The 18,005-nt window shown below is 48.7% G+C and overlaps 4 protein-coding genes across 4 annotated transcripts; 2 read left to right on the top strand and 2 right to left on the bottom strand.

Moving 5' to 3' along the window:
• Positions 1-6,638: 6,638 nt before the first annotated feature.
• On the top strand, positions 6,639-9,461 carry FTJAE_8932 (cell wall proline rich protein; the record flags this gene model as incomplete). Its single annotated transcript, XM_037355801.1, has 1 exon — positions 6,639-9,461. One exon carries the CDS (start codon positions 6,639-6,641, stop codon positions 9,459-9,461), a length of 2,823 nt encoding a protein of 940 aa, XP_037203984.1.
• Positions 9,462-10,361: 900 nt separating this feature from the next.
• On the bottom strand, positions 10,362-11,089 carry FTJAE_8931 (uncharacterized protein; the record flags this gene model as incomplete). Its single annotated transcript, XM_037355800.1, has 2 exons — positions 10,362-10,765; positions 10,834-11,089. The coding sequence occupies 2 exons, from the start codon at positions 11,087-11,089 to the stop codon at positions 10,362-10,364; spliced, it is 660 nt and encodes a 219-aa protein (XP_037203983.1).
• A 1,922-nt stretch (positions 11,090-13,011) lies between these two features.
• Positions 13,012-13,996, bottom strand: FTJAE_8930 (glutathione S-transferase; the record flags this gene model as incomplete). The annotated part of the gene is made up of 5 exons (XM_037355799.1): positions 13,012-13,223; positions 13,279-13,446; positions 13,502-13,559; positions 13,617-13,841; positions 13,901-13,996. The coding sequence occupies 5 exons, from the start codon at positions 13,994-13,996 to the stop codon at positions 13,012-13,014; spliced, it is 759 nt and encodes a 252-aa protein (XP_037203982.1).
• Positions 13,997-14,670: 674 nt separating this feature from the next.
• On the top strand, positions 14,671-17,817 carry FTJAE_8929 (uncharacterized protein; the record flags this gene model as incomplete). Its single annotated transcript, XM_037355797.1, has 7 exons — positions 14,671-15,064; positions 15,132-15,388; positions 15,452-15,570; positions 15,632-16,169; positions 17,037-17,066; positions 17,121-17,183; positions 17,392-17,817. The coding sequence occupies 7 exons, from the start codon at positions 14,671-14,673 to the stop codon at positions 17,815-17,817; spliced, it is 1,827 nt and encodes a 608-aa protein (XP_037203981.1).
• Between the last annotated feature and the right edge of the window lie 188 nt (positions 17,818-18,005).

The following is an 18,005-nucleotide window of genomic DNA, read 5'->3' as shown; positions in this document are numbered from 1 at the left end:
ACTGCTGCTGTGTATCTGTCGTTGATACTGAGGCGTGTCGTTTGAGTGATCTTGCGCGCTTCACCAATTTTTCTGCCAGTCAAAAAATGTTATAGCGGGGCACTATCTGGGAGGCGGTGAGAATCATGATAAAGCTGTGGCTGTGCACCTGCATATTTGGTCCAGAACTGTGGCTCAAATCCAGGGTCCAGGTCCCTCCCCACACTTTAATTCAGGGGCAGATAAGGGGCGATCTTGTCACGTCGCTTGGTGCTTTTGTTTCACGATCTGAAGACTTCTGGCCCCTTCAGATGAGTTCCTGATAATATTAATCAAAGGTTGAACTCGTCTCGGCTCGGCTATACTTTGCTCCATTCAATAGTTCGTCCGTCTGTCTTCTTCGGCGCTGACGAGTCTTCCAATAATGTGCCATCCCGTCCCTGCTTAGCTGTCAGTCGAGGGAGAATCTACGCTATTGGCTACGTTTTTCAGCTGTGAACTTGTAAGCCTCAGATCCAGTTTCTAAGCGGAGCAAAAAGACCCGAGACCTTCAGTGAAAGAGCTAATAATAATCCAACCAAATCTTTTAAACCTTGTACACTATGGCCACCAAAGTATTTATGTCACTCAAGACCGAGGTCTTGGGTCTTTTTGCTCACCTAGCCACTAATGATGGTCTTCAAGGTTTACAAGGATTTCTAGTTTGCAGTTTCTCGCAGGTGGCTTTGACTTCGATGCATGGAAGCTAACCGTTGTGATGCTGATCAAGTGATGTGATTGGAGCAGGGGTAATGACCGTTCGTATTGCCAGCTGCATGTCCGTTTACGTTCATGTCAGGCATTTGTACGGAGTATGTACATATGAAAGGGGGCCAACCGTATGAGTATGCATCCAGGGAGATAGCCTCGGCCAGCCCATGAGCCTATCACTGGCCAGAAGCATGTTGTTGACGTACACACCTCAATGGTGCTTACTATGTAATTAGATTCATTAACAGCATTGCAAATGCATGCGTGTAATTGCCGTGCATTACGGAGTAGATTACAGAGACATTTCCGAAAGGCAGAGACATTACAGTTTGGAGTCTTGGGAGAGACATTTCAAAAGAAGCGTCCATCATAAGGCTTCAACTAAGAACATGCCTTGAAAGAGTATGGATGAACACCTATAATGCGAGGATTAACCGGGCTCATCGTAATTAATATCCACGACACTACGGATACAATGTCATAGTGGGACACAACTGATGCGGGTTAGAAGCCAGATTAGGCCATGTTCCTTCGGTATCGTGGCCGAATCCTACATAAATGACATCCCGTCTATCATGGGCCCAGAGCCAAGGCCACGAAATGACGATGAACCATCGTGTGCTAAATTCGGGTATTTCTCAACCCCATTAAAAACACGGTAGATATTTTTGGGAATCTGTCCTGTCCTGTCCTGTCCGAGGCCTCCTTCACCGCAACGCAGGGAGATGGATCTCATGACGGAATGAAGAGGAAATCGTAATTAGCTGGGCAAATTGGCTTATTACCGTTGCAGATAATAATAGGAATGCCACCCGTGTCGAACGGTATTACATAGCTTCCTCGTTGAGATGTTGGCGAGATTGCTCATGCATACAAAAAAGCCTTCATTTCATCGCGATGCGCCTGAGGGAGGTTATTCGTGGTCGAGCTGAACGGTGGCAGGCTGACCTGAGATGGGATTTGCCAGCCTCTTTTTTCTTCTCGACCGTGAAATTGGCCGGTTATGAGTGCACGGTGGAGCAAAACGGGGGAATTCGAAGGCTCGAAAGAGGGAGAATCCTTGTATAGTGGCTTAGCTGGTGGACCTGGCTCCATGAGAGTGAGTGTCTGCCCATGAACCCCCAGGTCTGGGCAAGACGCAAGGGATGAAAGAGAGACATGAGGAGTCAATGTTACAAGGTGTCAAAGCTGGTCGCATGCATGCAGGTTAGTATTGGTAGAGTTGTGATATCATGCAATTGCTTTGTTTGCCAACACACAATTGTCACGACAACCATCGATCAACAGACGCAACTGGTGTTTTGTCTAAATTGTTCCGCCATGCTTAATTTAGGCGTTGTCGAGTCCTGAAAACCGTCCCGTCTTGTTTATACCAAGTTCGGCCATATTTCCGATGCGCCAAGTACCTTGCGATCATTCTAGTCTGTGCATGATTTGGCGGTGTCGTCGGATATTGGTGTAGATCTGACGTTAAATATGATTATCAGGCAGGCCAGGATAATCTTTGTTGGGGAAGCAGTGTATATGTACATAAGAGCGTAGAGCAATAGATTGTCTTGTCAATGCAATAAAATTCGAGATCAAAATTGTTGCCATTGTTACACGGGAGGGGCGCCTGTCATTTCAAGCTCGGTAACTGTCAGCACCCAGATTGAGTTTGTTGAAACAAACCCATCCATGGTAGACAGATAGAGACAGCTCCCTGCTCCATGATCAGCCCGTCGGCTTATCTGACGTGCTGTGAATTTAGAAAAGCAATCAATTAGACAGGAAATCAAAACAAGAGCCAATCAGAGGTGGTAGTCTGATACCGTTGCCTTGGTGAATCTCCCGTCCCAGATGAACAAGGCAAAGTGCTATTCACAAGTGCCCTGCACGCACAGATGGACAGCAGCCTCAGCCTCAACCGCATCCGTCATCAGCTGCCACATCTTTCAAGGTCTAAATCAAGGAATGACTTTCAGGTACGGAAGGGTACCAGTGTGGGAATAGACAAGGGCAATTAAGGCTGTTCCTGGCCCCGTGCGTAGCGAGAATGGCGTTAAGCTGGGACTACAACAAAGATCAAGGCTTTCCACTGACCGAGATGTCAGGATAATGAGAAAATGCAAACAGCAAAACAAGTAATTCGTGATACGCTCGGCAAACAGCTTTGCCGTTGAGATACAATGGGTCAGTCGACTGACCCCATCTGTCAAGATCTAAAATCGGAACTCTTTGGCCTGTAAACCAGAGCGCTCGGACGAGGGCAGTACGTAATCTTCAAGGGCTCCTGGCAACCCGGTTGATAGATCACAACCTAACTAACCTTGATAAGTCCTGGGGTCATTGTTTTGGTGAATGGGTTTGTTGTGGTCGTGTTCTCGACCTCGTAATCTCTGACCTGGTCAGGCCGATGGGCCAGGTGGCCTGCCAGCTCACCCTGGACAGATCTCAGGTCAACCAACTGGGGAAGAAGAAAAAGAAAGCAACGGATAAGAACACAATAAAACCCGCAAATGCAAGTAACATACCTAACACAACACAACACCACACAACAGATTCGCGCCCCGCCACACTGTATACAGCATCGTATTGTATCTTTCTGGGCTCTTGTGGCGCATAGCAGTTGACGACTGGTTCTAGCCCCGATTCATTATGCAAGCCATGTCTCGCCTGTACGATAGTTTACACAGTTGGTGTGAATTAGTGAGGTTGATGATGAGAGTGGATAGATATAAACCTGCTTTGTTTGTGACAAGCGTTGGCGGCGGATGGCTCGGCACTATCGTATAGTAATATGAATTCATGATTATTGCATGCGGAAACTATCGTGTCGTTTAAACTCCCTACCTTAACTTTAGTTGTTGTGGTGTTTCAATGGATGGTACCGTTGATCTAGGTCCCGCCCCTTCTTTGAGATCGATCTTGTTCGTTGGTGGCTGTCTACTACAGCAGCCTCCTGGTCTCTCAGGGATATGATTGGTCTCCGACTTACACCAGATCAAGGTACAGCTGTGTATGGGTTGCAGAGAAATCACCGAAAACTTTGTACAGCAACACAAATGCAAAATTGATCATGCATCTTACGATAATTTCTAGGCGACGGCTGCGCTAGAAACCTTTGTTCAAGACAAATCATCGAATCTCCTGGCTGTGAAGCTTTCCCGCTCATGTGTCGCTGACCTCTTGGACCGGTACAGACGTTCCGCCATGCCGTCGATAAGAGAGATACCTGCTGATTGAAGCTGACTCGGACCTATGAATTGTATTCTCAAAGTGGCCAGCCGGTTACCATCCGAATCCTGACCTGCAGCTGCCCGCTGACCACCAGACGGCAGCAATGCTTATTGTAACTCAGCCGGTCGCTAATCGACTGGGATCTCTTCCTGTTCGCAGCGTTTGATGGTGTGAACAACTTCTAGCTACCTAGCTTCTCTTCAGAATTTGGCAAATGCCCGAAGAAACGGCTCTCGTGATAGTTATCTATGATGCCTGGCCAAGGCCATCGATACTTGATTTTCGAATGCGCAACCGCCAAGGCCGTTAGATTGTCGCGGCGGCCATTGAGCAAGACATCGTGCCGCCCGCTGTCACCGTTACTCATCCCTTGACCTCCACTTTGGTGTTCGCCTCCCCCGCTCTCAAACCTGGAGGCCATCCTGGTAAAAGCGCTTGGTGAGTTTGGGCATGGGAGGATTGAAGATCATCGATATGGAGCTTCGGGAATATACATAATTGCAAGATAGAGTCGAGTCTCTCTCACATGATGGAGTTGTCCTTCCAACATGAATTAGGTTCGACGCTTGATGCCACTTGATCAAGATCGCTCGCTTGCGTCTTCCTCCATCTGTCGTGGGCTTGCAGCGCTTTTGTCTGCATGCACAAGTGCACCTTAGGTGCAGGTACACGGCGCGCACTGAGGGTGACATGGGCAGGGTTGTTAAGTGGCCCCTGACAGAAACAGCAGACGAATAACAGAGGCCTGCAGCACCCAACAGAGCAGCAGCAAGCGTTCGCAGTGCCGCGAACGAACAAAGAGCCAGGGATACTTGTAGTTGACCAGCGAGGTCACAGTGCAGATGTGGACTTGGAGTCTCATGTACCGATATTGACAGTACCTGTCATGAGATGGTGACCGCCATGAAAGTGCACCACTGCAGTTGATGAAGATCAATATCCATGATAGTAATGCTGTCCTGTTTCAGTAAGATTGGGCGAGGAGCAGAAGGGTTTATTCATGGCTAATAGCGCAATAAAAAGATTATGCTCCTGTCAGATTGTCACGGATAGCAGAGATAGATTAATTGATATTGGACAGCATAAGATGGCAAATCCGAAAATTAGTATCGTCCAGTCAAGACAATAACAAGAAGAATGACCGCTTGGTGCAATTTACCTCAAGGACAACACAGTGCGGGTCAGGTTTTGGGGTGGATTAAAAAAGAGAGCTCCACCGCCAAGCGGAGTCGAGGAGGCCCGGCCGCCCCTGGAGAGGCAGAATTCATGAAGGGAAGGGAAGGGAAGGGTGCCTGGCTGCCTGGGTGCTTTACCGCTGCCGCCTTGGAAGAACGAAAGTCAGAGCAAACGACAAACGCAAGGACTACCTACCTTAGTTATCGGAGGTACCTATATGTGGTTTTGATAAGACTCCCTTGGGCACAGCATGTATGTATGCCCAGATATTCTCCACGTTTAGTAAGTGTTTTCACAATGCATCAGACTGCACACATGTTACCAAAAAGTAGCATAGTTCATCACACACAATCCCTTTTGGGTTCCCTCGGCTTCTTGATCGGGTCACCCTAACACCGAGTCGATTCATGAACCGCCTTCCACTGGCATCCACCCGATCCAATCTTGGCAGCCAACACGGGCAGCTGGAGTCCCCGAGAGAGGTGGCGCCCCTTGGCCATGTCGTGTCTCTGTCGAGTGTGGACTGTGGATGCCAGGGCGGATTGTCCAGGACCACGCCAGCAAGCAGGCCAGGTACCTGGACTAAGGACTAAGGGACTAGGGATTAGTTAGGGATCATGAACTAACTACCAAGAGTCCAAGACTAGGGGGCCTACCTTTGGGCCTGGGGCCTGGCCAAAGTTGGAAGGAAGCGCAGAGTAGAGGTACTAGAGATGCATGTCCTCCCTGGCCATTTCCGGCCGTCCATTCGCATCGTGTTGGTTGCAGCGGTACCTGCCCATACGTACCCCCATCACAGTTGGCAGTGGGGACCCCTTGCACTTGCATACACTTGCGCTTGCTGGGCGTGGCTGAACACAAGTGCATTTGGCTTTACCTCTTTCCCTCTGGCCTGTCTTTTATCACGAAATCGCGTTTTATCTCCCCCCTCCCCCGTCCCGTCCCGTCCTCTCTTCTTCATCTCTCCGGCCGCACCTCAAATCGAAAACGCCGCCTTTGCGAGCGAAGATTTTCTTTCTTCCTCCTCCCGACCTCTTCTTTCTTGGTGCGATTCCAGTTGCTCTCTTGTTTTTGTAGAGTTGCGCTGGTCTTGGCCGTCCACTCCTTTTCTTTACATACCATAGTTTTAACATCCGCCATTCGAGTTGCTCGTCCACCCAATTTTCCGCGATCCATCTCGACGACTTTCAAGCCTGTTGCTGCCGTGTTATCTGGTCCGTTGCCCCAGTACGACTTGCTCGCCATTATTTGTAGCAATATTGTTTTCTCGAAGCCGACGCTCTTTGCCTTTTTTGCGTGCTCAATCTCAATCTCAAGATCTATACTGATCGATGCTTGTGACGCCTCAGACGCGACTCTCTTCGAAATTACCAACATCATTGCTATACACTTGCTCGAATCGAATAATTAAGCGAGCTCGGCGGTTCTGGAACGGTTGCCTTGCTTGTCCTATGAACCTTTAATTCCCACATTGTTGTCCATCACTTCATTGCCGCTGCGCGGCTGAGGAGAAGATGGCAACCGCATTTGGCCCCGAGCGGCTAACCCGTCCAACTCCCGGTCCAGCGTTCGATAGCCCTTCCGATCGATTCGCTTCCCCAATGAACTCATTTGCGGGCCCTCAATCCGTTGAATCACAGGCTCAGCTTGATGAGCCACCGCCAAACCCTCCATTCGTCTTTCCAGCCAAACCGCCCGCCCCGGCGTCAGCGCCCTCTTCCTTCTCGCGAGCGACCGGTCGTCGTCCCATGTCGGCCATTGAGACTCCCAACTTCAGCTTTGGGTTCCCTGCTGAGAATGCAGACGGACAGTCTCGTTCGGCATTGCCTGACTTTAGTTTCAACCCTGGTGCTCTACTTTCGCCAGACCGTGAGAACAACTTTCTCCTGACTCCTCCAATCTCACCTCATTCTCCCAGAAACATTGCATCATCACAGCGACCCGGCGGCCATGGACATCGAAGAGGCGGGAGTGAATTTGTTGGGGGACGTATCCGCGAAGGCAACTCGATCGCCATCATGAGCACTAGTCCTACCAAGTCAGAGAGTGGACTCGTAACGCCAACATTTCAACCACCTAGAAGAGGCCATCGAAGAGGAATTTCAGGCGCCATCTCAACAAATGACTTACCAATTCTCCAGCCTCCTGTCTTTGATGCCGCCGGCCGAGGAAACAGCGCACCGACTAGCCCGACCACCTTTGGCCAGCCCAGCTCCCAGCCATCTCTACCTCTAGAAGAGAAGGTTGTACCTGAGCCCGAATCAGCTCCTGAGCCCGAGGCGCCAAAGGAAACCGAGAAGCCTGTTTCAGTCCCTTCACCCAGCGGAAGCCCCAAGCAACCTAAGGCTCGTGTTGGCTTCTCTGACACGCTTGAGTTCATCCCACGACCTTTGTCCCTCGTCTCTAATGAGACTTCCAGTACAGTAACAGCGCGACCTGGACACTCTGTATCTGGCAGCATATCGTCAATTGTTTCAGCTGCATCTCACAACGGTCGGGATAGTCCTTCGCCATTGTCTCAAACATCAACTCGCGAACTCTCAGATTCGAGGCCAAGCACCGCAGGTGCTATCCTCGAGGGTACTCCTGATCAAGCTAACACGCCATCTTCACCAAGGCGTCGAAATTCCATCCCGACATTACTCAATTTTGTTGACGCTCCCAAAGCGGAGGATCCTGAACCAAGCCCGACAAGGAAGCGCTGGTCATTTTTCGTTCGAGACTCATCTGCTGGAAACACATCACCTGGCAAGAGACCACAGAGCGCCGGGTCAATTGATCTGCTAACAAAGGCATTGCCCGTGACTGGACATGGAGCTGATCCAGTTAGTGAAAATGCTGAAGTCACTCTCGTCAAGAGTAAGAGCAGCAAAAAGAGTAAGAAGAAAAAGAAGAAGGTGAAAGGCTGGGCTGGGGCTATATTGCCACGAAAGCCTAAATCTCACAGCAAGCGATCAAAATCTGAGGGCAGTCGACCTCCAACTCCACCAGCTCCTAGAGTCGCTCGATACGAAGGCGAGGATGCCATGTATGGAGAGCCTGAATTGTTGGAAATCTCGACACCAACTCTTACAGTCACCGAATCTCCCGACATTCCTCAAGATGAAGCTCCGAAGCGATCAGCAGATGAATCATCATATCCTATGATCGACCTCGACGCAGCTCTTGGCCCCTTCAACACTCCGCTACCACTCAACCCAGAGTGGGAGGCAGCGCAACGAGCTGCTGGTGGTGCTGGTAAGCGACGGCTTCATAGTGCTCAAGGCATGAAGGGCTTCAGTGGTCCTGGTATGCATTATCATCGTCGAGCAGAATCTGCTCCCGATCTACCTCCATTTGATCCAGGCCGTGCTGGCATGCACCGCTACAACAGTAGCTCAACAATGGCCGATGTTTTCGAAGAAGATGAAGAGGATGACGACGACAATGCCAGATCTGGGACAACAGATGACTCTTCTGAAGAAGAGACTGACTCTGACAGCGATGCTACACCCCCAGCTGCTGTTACAAGAGATCCTCTGCGTGACTCGCAAGACAAGCTTTCAATACACAGCTCAAGCCAGCCGAATCAAGCCATGAGGCGAACTACCTCGAGCCTGAGTGACAAGGATCAAATATCTGCGAGCACGGTGCGGGGTGAGCGCTCGAGGTCATCTTTACACGAAAGCGTTATCGCCGAGGAGATGCCAAGCGTGATTTTTCGATCCCCTTTCATGCCTGCTGAGCGACCTGAGGCTACCGATTCCACCCCATCTTCATTGAGGAGGTTCTCAGGCACCAAGGATCTTTCACCTGGTGAAGTCAGCCCGTTGCATCTTCCTGCACCAGCCAATGTTCCGAACAGCCCTTATGCCATGAGCTACTCTTCTTCTTTCCCGTCTCCCCGGTCACCCATGTCTGTTGAGGTTCAGCGAATCTCAACAGCTCCCTCATCAGTCACGGACGAGAACAACTTTCGCTCTTTGCTCTTGATGGGAGAGCCTGGACCCGAGGTTCGAGTTTCAGTGGATTATGATATTCCCTCATTGACATCTAGCAACTCTACAATGACGAGGGAAAGCATGTTCCTACCCAGTCAGCGCCAATCACAACCCGCTCTCCGAGAACCTCGACCAGTTTCGGTTTCCTCTGCTGCTTTTGGACGACGTCGATCAAGTCTTGCCAGCCTCAGCCGTCTCATCAGTAGCTCTCATGGTGAACGGAGCAAGCTCTCAATGGAGGTCACACTGGACAATGACGAGAATCACAAGAAAGCAAAGAGTAGCCGAACGAAGAAGCTGGGTCGAATGATGCAGTTTTGGAAACCCGCTAAGGAGAAAGAGGGTGAGGCGAAGTAATGAATGAGATATGCGACTTGAAGAAACTCTACAGCGTTGGCGTTCTATGACTGCCGTTGCATTTGCACGGTGCATGTACAATATTCTTTATGGCATCCCACAACCGAGAAGCCTTACTCGACAGCCTTACCAAGTCGACTCTATTTGGGGCCACTGCATGGAGCAATGGCCATATTAACATTATTGGTCAAGAAGCAAGGCACCAACAGACCTGGTACGGGCCTTGGATTGATGGAAACCCCAGTATTTTAGTTTAAGGAATGGAATGGGCGCAGAGGTTAATGATTGCATGAATAGCATTGGTATCTGGCATTGCCTCATGTACCTGACTCCCAGGTCGACAGGGCCGATGGTTGAGTCAGATACTTGGGTAGCTTGGACTCCTCAGGGAGTTGGACAACCCAAATGTGGCATCTATGCTGCTGTCAATATGAGAAATCTAACTAGGTATTTTGCGGAGGCGGCTGGTAAATGCACAGAACTAGTAATGAACATAGTGCTGAAATGACTTTGAGCCTGAATTTTACGACAACGTGAGGTATGCCTCGTAACCCTATTCCGTTTTGACATGATAAATGCTGGGTCTGTTTCGGGAAAAGGATGATATCGTAGAGTTTGAGAGGGAAGGCGATCACATTCTCCAGACAGGTACAAAGTCCAAATATTCAGGGTCATTAAGTCGTGAAATGTATTCAAGAATGCTGCCATGCAGTCTCTATGTAAAACCACCAGTAATATGGCGATGCGGGCACAATAATCCTCTCAAGTAAATCCTTGCCATTCCAATCCGTTCCGTTCCTGAAACGCCTCAAGCAAAGCCAATTGCGTGCGTCTCGTCAGTCAAAAAGGGCAGTGTCAAAAGTCCAAAGCAACGACGCCATCTCGCTGAAGTAACATCACTCACATCCACTTCTTGGCCATATCAGCAAAACCACCCCAAGTATCGCCACCACCGCCGCCACCGCTGTAGGAGTGCGTATCACGCTCTACGCGAACAGCGCTGTTGCCGCCGAAACCGCTGGCCATGCGGACAGCTTCACCTACGAGGCCGGAGGAGTCGCCTGTGGCAGCCTTGGAGGCGACACCGAGCATGCGCTCAATGGCGGGTGGGATACGTAGGCCGAAGCGGGCAAGAAGAGCAGTCAGAGCTCCGCCCGTGATGAGGGGCATGATAACGACGAAGAAGACCTTCCATGGGTGGCGCTTAGCCCAGTGGACAAGGTCGCGGAGGAGACGCTTGAGTTGTTTGTATGTCTTCTGGACGAAGCCTTGACGTGGGGAGCGCTTGTAGTAAGACGAGCGACCTAGGTAGTCAGCCAGTTAGCAACTTTTCGATTCCGAGGTATGAGGCGGGAGGGAGGGGTAGAATTACTGTTTCCAAAGAAGCTGGAGCGGCTGTTGTTACCGCCAAGGCCAAAGAATGAAGAGCGCGAGGAATTGTGCTTGCCGTAGCGATCTCCGCCAAAGAAGGAGTCTGCCATATCGGCGAAGCCACCACGACCACGCTCACGGGAGCTAGAGCGGGAGCGGGATCGCGAACGGCGCTTCTTGTGAGAGCGAGAGGACTTGTGACGGCGAGATCTGCCTGAGAGGACGGAGGCACCGTCGTTCCAGTCGAGGAAGCCCATGTTTTTGGAGGATTCTCGGAGGGAAGTCTTTTTTTTGTTGGTGAGATTTCAGAATGAGAGGGAGGTAGAGAGGTAGAGGGAGGGAAAACCTCAGACTGTGCGCATTCGAGAAAGAAGGCGCTATTAAATCAATTGAAGAATTGAGTCGTCGTTGATTGATCCTCACTTTGACTCTGAGGAAAATCAGGATCGAGACGAGGAGACTAAAAGGATGTGCGCTGCTGCGAACGAATCCAATGCAGATGCAAGTCAGAGCTGTATGTACTGTAAGAGTGAGGTACAGTAGTGTCAAGTCTCGGAGGGGCCACGGCGGGCACGCACGGGACACACACGCGATGATCCTTCTTCACCGTAAATTCGAGTGGCTGGAGATACGATTCGCGCGTTTCAGGGGTCTCTTTTGGCTACTCCACCACTGTACAGTAGCTAGAGTAGAACCCCTGAGAGCTGGGAGTGGTCGTCCAGTTGGAGTCTTTTCCTATTCTTTTAGCTTGGAGCTTGGCTTTGTTGAGTTTTGATTCTCTGCTGCAGCTTGCGCATCTCGCGGTGAACTGGCCTGAACAGGAAGAGTGAGAGGTCGAGAGAGAGAGGGGCTGAAAATTGAAGACGACTGCAGGGGTGTTGATTGATGATCGATCCTCCGCCCACAGTGAAATTGACGAACGATATGCGAGGGTCGCTTCGAGCAGCACGGCTCAGTATTGTTGACTTGCTCTATGAGGTGATTGATCAAGGCCTTAGTTAATTATTTATTTGTGAATTCGCAAAAATGGTACAACCCTTGTATATCCACTTGTCTTGTGTTACAGTGATTGAGCAGAAATATCCCGGTTGGATTGGATTGCATGATAGATACATGAGCACACGTACGCACGACTTTATACTACCATCAACAACGACAACGTCTTGCTGTGACTGCAACTGTTACCGTTACAGCACATAATTTGCCACGGAGAAAGAACCACTTATGTGAAAACCAGCAGACGGTGAAGCCCGAGGCTACAGCAGTTCAACGGTTCGCGTATTCTACAGCAGAAACCTAACTCGCTACCTCTCTTTAGCGAGGGCCCGACTTACATGGATGAGTCAAACCAATTGCCAACTCAACCATGGATGCTCAACCTCGTTGTTCTGTTCAGAATTTTCACAAGCTGACTCACAAAATGTCGAAATACTTGATCAACCGTTAGACACGTTGAAAGTGACCCGTAGGGCTGAAAAAGCCAAAATGGAGACCTCGCGTGCCGTCCCGCTGTGGCCCACGTTTGAAAGAGGAGAGTGCGCGATCGTGAAAAAAATTCCCCGTGCTGAGAAGAGAAACCTTACACCGCCAATGCTTATATCGTGAGTTTAAAGTGTTTCCATAAATACTTGTTCAGCTCTCTAGTGCCACGTTCTAGAGTATTCTGGAGACTTTGGCTGATAATATCCACAAGTTGGGCGTTATATGGAGAGAGTTGTCAGCCAATATTCAGGCGAAGACATATGTGGCACAATAGGAGATGCTAAATTTGATGTAGACAAACTTGGATGGGTCTCATTAAAGTCGACAATTAGACCTTCTCAAGGCTGTATGGACATCAGGTGTTATCCGTATTATGTGTTCTTGAGTCTGATTGTCTAAAAGTATAATTAACTTGTGCTTATTTGAATGCCAACCGCTGAGGCGATGGTTGGAACTCCGTCGAACAATGGGGCCTCAGTGAAGACATTTAGAAAAATAGAATTGGTTAAAATGGCCCCATTCGAGCTCTTATGTGACTCCATGATGTGTGTGCACATGATCCATCAAACCAGAATGACCCCTTACGACTTCCTCTTCTACGACATCGACATCAAGAGACGAGATATACAACCAGTGATGATAAACATATATTGAAGTAGAATCTCAACTATCCAACATTTCCCACAAGGCTCATCCATCACTCGGCATCACGCTTCATAGCTTCCTGAACCCAAACCGATCGCTCCCTTCCCAGCTTCTTCAGCTCTTCGTCGGGCAACTCATTGAGCTGGAGGTAAATATGAGGACTGGGCACATTGCGTCCTTTCTCAAAGCCAGGACGCTCAATGAGCCTGTACATCCAGCTCTTGACGTGAGGAAACTCGTCAATCTGGGAGACGCCACTGTACTCTACAGGTAGAAATTAGCTGACTGAATGTCCATAATCCCTGAGTGAAGTGCTTACTGTATGCGGTGGTCCATGGCCAAATGGCGATGTCAGCGATGCTGAGATGATCACCAACAAGATATCCAGATGGATTTTCTGCAAGAGCCTTGTCCATCGTTCGGTAAAGGCGACGCGTTTCGTTGACGTATCGGCTCAGGGCATATGGATAATCACCAAAAGCAGACACTGCGTATATCAGATCAGTTGTCCCCTTGACCTAGCCTCAATACTGAGAACGTACTCTCAAAGTGGTTTGCCTGGCCTTGCATAGGGCCGAGACCACTGACTTGCCAAAAGAGCTATAGGGGCTTTGATTAGATGTATTTTCAAGAGTAACTCACAAGTATGTGACTTACCCAGCTCGTCATCTGCCAGTACTCTTTGGTACCACGGGGATACGAGATCTTGTAGTCCTTGTCATACTGCTCCACAAGATACTGCAAGATGGCACCACTTTCCCAGACCTTGAGTTCGTTGCCGTACTCATCTGTGTCGACGATGGCTGGGATACGACCGTTTGGGTTAATGGCAAGAAACCACTCCTCTTTCTGTTCGTGTTCGAATAGTTTGATTGCACGAGCCTATATAGATATGGAGTGAGTGAGAAGCAGACTGGTTATTTGGGGTTTAGGACTCGTACATTGTACTTCAAGCCCAGTTCCTCAAGTGCAATGGAGATCTTGAGTGGGTTGGGAGTGCCTTCGCAGTAGAGAGTGATCGTATTCTCGGCCGACATGATGGTCTAGGGTCTGAAGCGGAGCAAAGATTTGATGGTAGTTAGGGGTTAAAATGTTGAAGTTTTTGATTCTGAAGTCTTTATGCTTCTACTTTGCAGACGGCTCTTGATTCATATATATATACATCCTATTCTCCCACGACTTAAAAAGTCTTTCCCATTCGAAAGTCGAGATCATTATTCATCAATATTTACCATATAATAACAACAAAATCATGACTTCTTGTACTCAAAACGGTTCATGGTATCACAAAAGAGGCTTAGGAGGATTAGGATCTGCTGTGTCACAGCCTTCTCCTTAGACACAATCGCCACAGTCACCTCCACTGCCAAAAAAGGGCAATGGTAAAGCAAGAAGGGGAAAGATGGAGTAAGAATACTTGTGTATATACCAGAAACTGCAATTGGTAAACAGGAAAAGGAAAGGATCTATCATTTGCACTATAGTGAATGAAAGCTGTTATGATTATCAATCTGGTCAGCTTCCGCGGAGCCTTTGAAATCAGACGTTCAAGAAAAAGACACTCAGCTTGTAGTGGGTCTTACTTGGGTCGGATGGCCTCAGAATCGGACCCTAGATATTGAATCGGCCGAAAGTACTGTTTGCATTGTTTCTTCAATCCATTTCCCTCAAGTTTTGTCTTGTTGTGACACAATATTCAGTTGGTGTCACAATGACAGGGACGCAGGAGCCTCAAGAGAAGAAGAGTCTCCTCTTTGTTAATGCCAATCAGTCAAACTTTCCTTCACGTCGAAATAACCATAAATCAATAGATTCCGAGGTCCGTCGCCATGTTATGCTCGATATTGGTAAGGCCCGAAGAAAGCCATCAAAGGATCGCCAGTTCGTTACCTTAACATGGCAGACACAAAAGCACACCGGCAAACACGAAAGTCCTAAAAGCAGGCAGTGCGGCCACTCAAAAACACTTGAGGAGTCCCAGGTCACAATATACACACCTACCTTGTATGCATTGGCTGTCTTCGAGAGGGAATGGGGAGAAGATTCGTTCTCGGCATACGGTTTTACTCTTATCATGACCACAGGGAAGAATGCTATGAGCGGCAGTAAGTGAACTCAAGTCCTATGATAATCTATTTGGGTATTCTGTACGTACTGAACCTGGGCATACAGCGTATTTGGCAAATACGTTTTGGTCCCCTTTCGCCTTCAGAAAGTCTGCCTTCCTGAAGCACTACCAGCGAATCTTTAGTTCACCAGATGTTCTTATTCAATTATACCGTCAATCATCACTAGGACTCAAGTCCCTGGCGCTGGAGCGCTCACTTATGACAATCCAGTGTATCGAGTCCAGACTTGTAAGCTCTGATACGAGTTGGGCAACGTCAGACAGCGTTATCAGCGCTGTTCTAGCGATAATATGTTACAATGTAAGCTTCGTACATATATATATATATATATGAACTTTGGCCGCATGACTGAAATTTGAGTAGTTTTCCAACCTAGATTTTGACCAAGCGAGGATTCACATCAGGGGTATCTGGGTGGTGATTGAGGCCAGAGGCGGCATTTCCACTGTAGAGAAAAATGACCTATTCCTCATGATATCATGGTATGCGAAAGTCCTTCTGCTACTTTATTATTCAACTGACAGCAATTTAATGGTCCTCCAGGGTCGATATCACAGCAGCACTTCTGCATAACACGAAGCCCTTGTTTCCACTACCCGCGAACATGGACCCATTCGTTCGCCCAGGCTTGAATACGCTCCCAGGTCCTCTTTCTGGCATTCTGAACGGCGATATATTATATGGCGAACGCTCTCTGGCGGTTCTTGCATGTATGGGAGACTTGAATGCACTTGCGACATTCCTCCAGGCCGAGCAGGTAACCAAGGGCGATGGCATCTGGAACGACGAAGAGCAAATGGGTCTCCTTTTGAACTCAATCGCGCACGACTTATTAAATCAGAAGAAACTACAGCTTCAAAAGTCTGATGTACCCTTTGAAATAATCTTAGAGTCACTTCGGCTAGGGGCTATCATCTGGACCATACAGGTGAAGCGAAGGTGCCGCTCTTATCCCGGGACTGCTCAAGCACACATCACGACACTCCTCGTAATAATGTCAAATGACGCGGGAGCTGGTAATCCATGGAACTGCAGCGCAGACCTGCGGGTTGTTCGTCTCTGGCTCCTGGTTCTCTGCAGTGTCAGTGAACCTAGTAGCCAGGACTATTCGACCTTGATGCGAATAATAGCTTCCGAAATGAAAGAATTGAACCTGATGACTTGGAGCCAGCTTGTTTCTTTCCTAAAGCAAATGCCCTGGATCTATTCGAGGAACGTGCCGGACGTGAGCATCTAGTGATGCTGCTCAGGGGTATATTCGAGAACATGATGAGTCCATCCTCCACACCAGGATATCAAAGTTCCCCTCCAGACTTTAGTCACCTATTTCTTTAATATATTCGCAATTTAGAAATCAAATATCAACCAATGCTTCGTATAGCTCTGGTAATGATCAATGCCAAAGCAGTGCCATGCTACCTGGATACCAGAACACCCCACTGATCAAAGCTTTTCCCTTTGCCCTCTGTGATTGAAAGGATCTAGCAGCAGCCCAAGCTTTATTCTGGCCGTGAATACTGTCAAATGAATCGCATATATGACGTGGCAGCTGATTCACTAACGACGGACGATCTAAGAGACAAAAATATCCACAATTTATACAATCTTCCTCTCTTCTTACGTCTTCATGCATCCTTTTCCTTCCATGGATTTCTGGTTGCTTCCTTTGTTTCCTTAGCTTCTCTCCGCTACTATATATACCTTCTTCCTTTCATTCTGTCCTCTGATCTTCTTCTCTTGCATCCTCTCATTCGCATTCAACCTTCGCCGGGGTTGGATCACAGCCTCACAACTCAGATCATAAGCCGCTTCAAGGTAAAGCTGTATGATATGGATACTCTATGCTTCGTTTACTGATTGTTATCATCAGACTACTGGTTATCGCGCTCTGCCTCTCAATTGTTGTGGCTTCGAAACACTGCTTCACGCATAAAGCAATAGATTTCAGCTTGAGTCTTTTGGTCTGATTCGGCTTATGGTATGTCACTTCCATTCTGATCCTAATGATATCTATCTCTAACAGCCTTTCTAGAGCCCGTTCTATCATACCGTCGCTGTACTTGTTGCATTCAAGGTTATCGTGGTCATCTCTGTGGTATGCTTCTCCGTACCGTCATCCATTTCCTCTTCCTAATGAAAGCAGTACCAATCTCGATAGCTTCGCCTTCAAGAAGGGGCCATCTTGACTTCCAGATTGGGGTCAGTCTCATCCTTTCGCCTTCTTTGGTACCATTGTAGTCTCCAGTTGCATGATGGAAGACCCCAACTCGCCTACCGGTCACCAGTCTCCAAAAGCTGCTTAGGAAGCAGCCGAGGAGAGCACCAAGGCATCACCATTGGCTCATGAGACTCAAGAGGGAACCCCCAGCGCCGATGCCCCCATTGAGCCTTCTTCATCAAACACAACTCCGGGTGTCATGACCCCAAAGCCCGTGCCATCAGATGGCGATCTTGAGGGGTCATCCTCGGTTTCTCTCGAAAATGTCGTCCTGGATCTCGAAGAAAAGATCCGCGGATTGGAGTGTCAGCTACGAGAACGCTGTGAAGCCAGTTCGGTTCTGACGACCCCGTACGCGTCTTTGAAGCGCAAGATGCAGGAGGAGCTCTACGACCCCATTTCCAAGAAGATGAAATCGGCGTCCGAGGTCAGCCTGGAGATGGGCTCATTCTCCACGGAAGTTGCGGGCCGATGTGTTAGAGTTCAAAGAAGGTTCTTGCCCTTATATTAGGTTTGATATGTCTCCTCCTTTAAAAGGTGACTGACCCCCGTTTCAGGTTATTCCTTGTTCTATCATCATCAAGATCACGATACATTAATCATCCAATCCATCTCGATTGTCATCACACTATCTTTCATTCTTCGTCAGATTTCATCAATACCACAAACATGCTCTCAAGATTCTTGGCCCGTTCAATC

Source organism: Fusarium tjaetaba (assembly GCF_013396195.1).
Source record: "Fusarium tjaetaba strain NRRL 66243 chromosome Unknown NRRL66243_c0000198, whole genome shotgun sequence".
In the NCBI taxonomy this organism is placed as follows: domain Eukaryota; kingdom Fungi; phylum Ascomycota; class Sordariomycetes; order Hypocreales; family Nectriaceae; genus Fusarium; species Fusarium tjaetaba.
The sequence above is the reverse complement of the archived record's forward strand: the minus strand, read 5'-3'. Positions and strand labels throughout refer to the sequence as shown.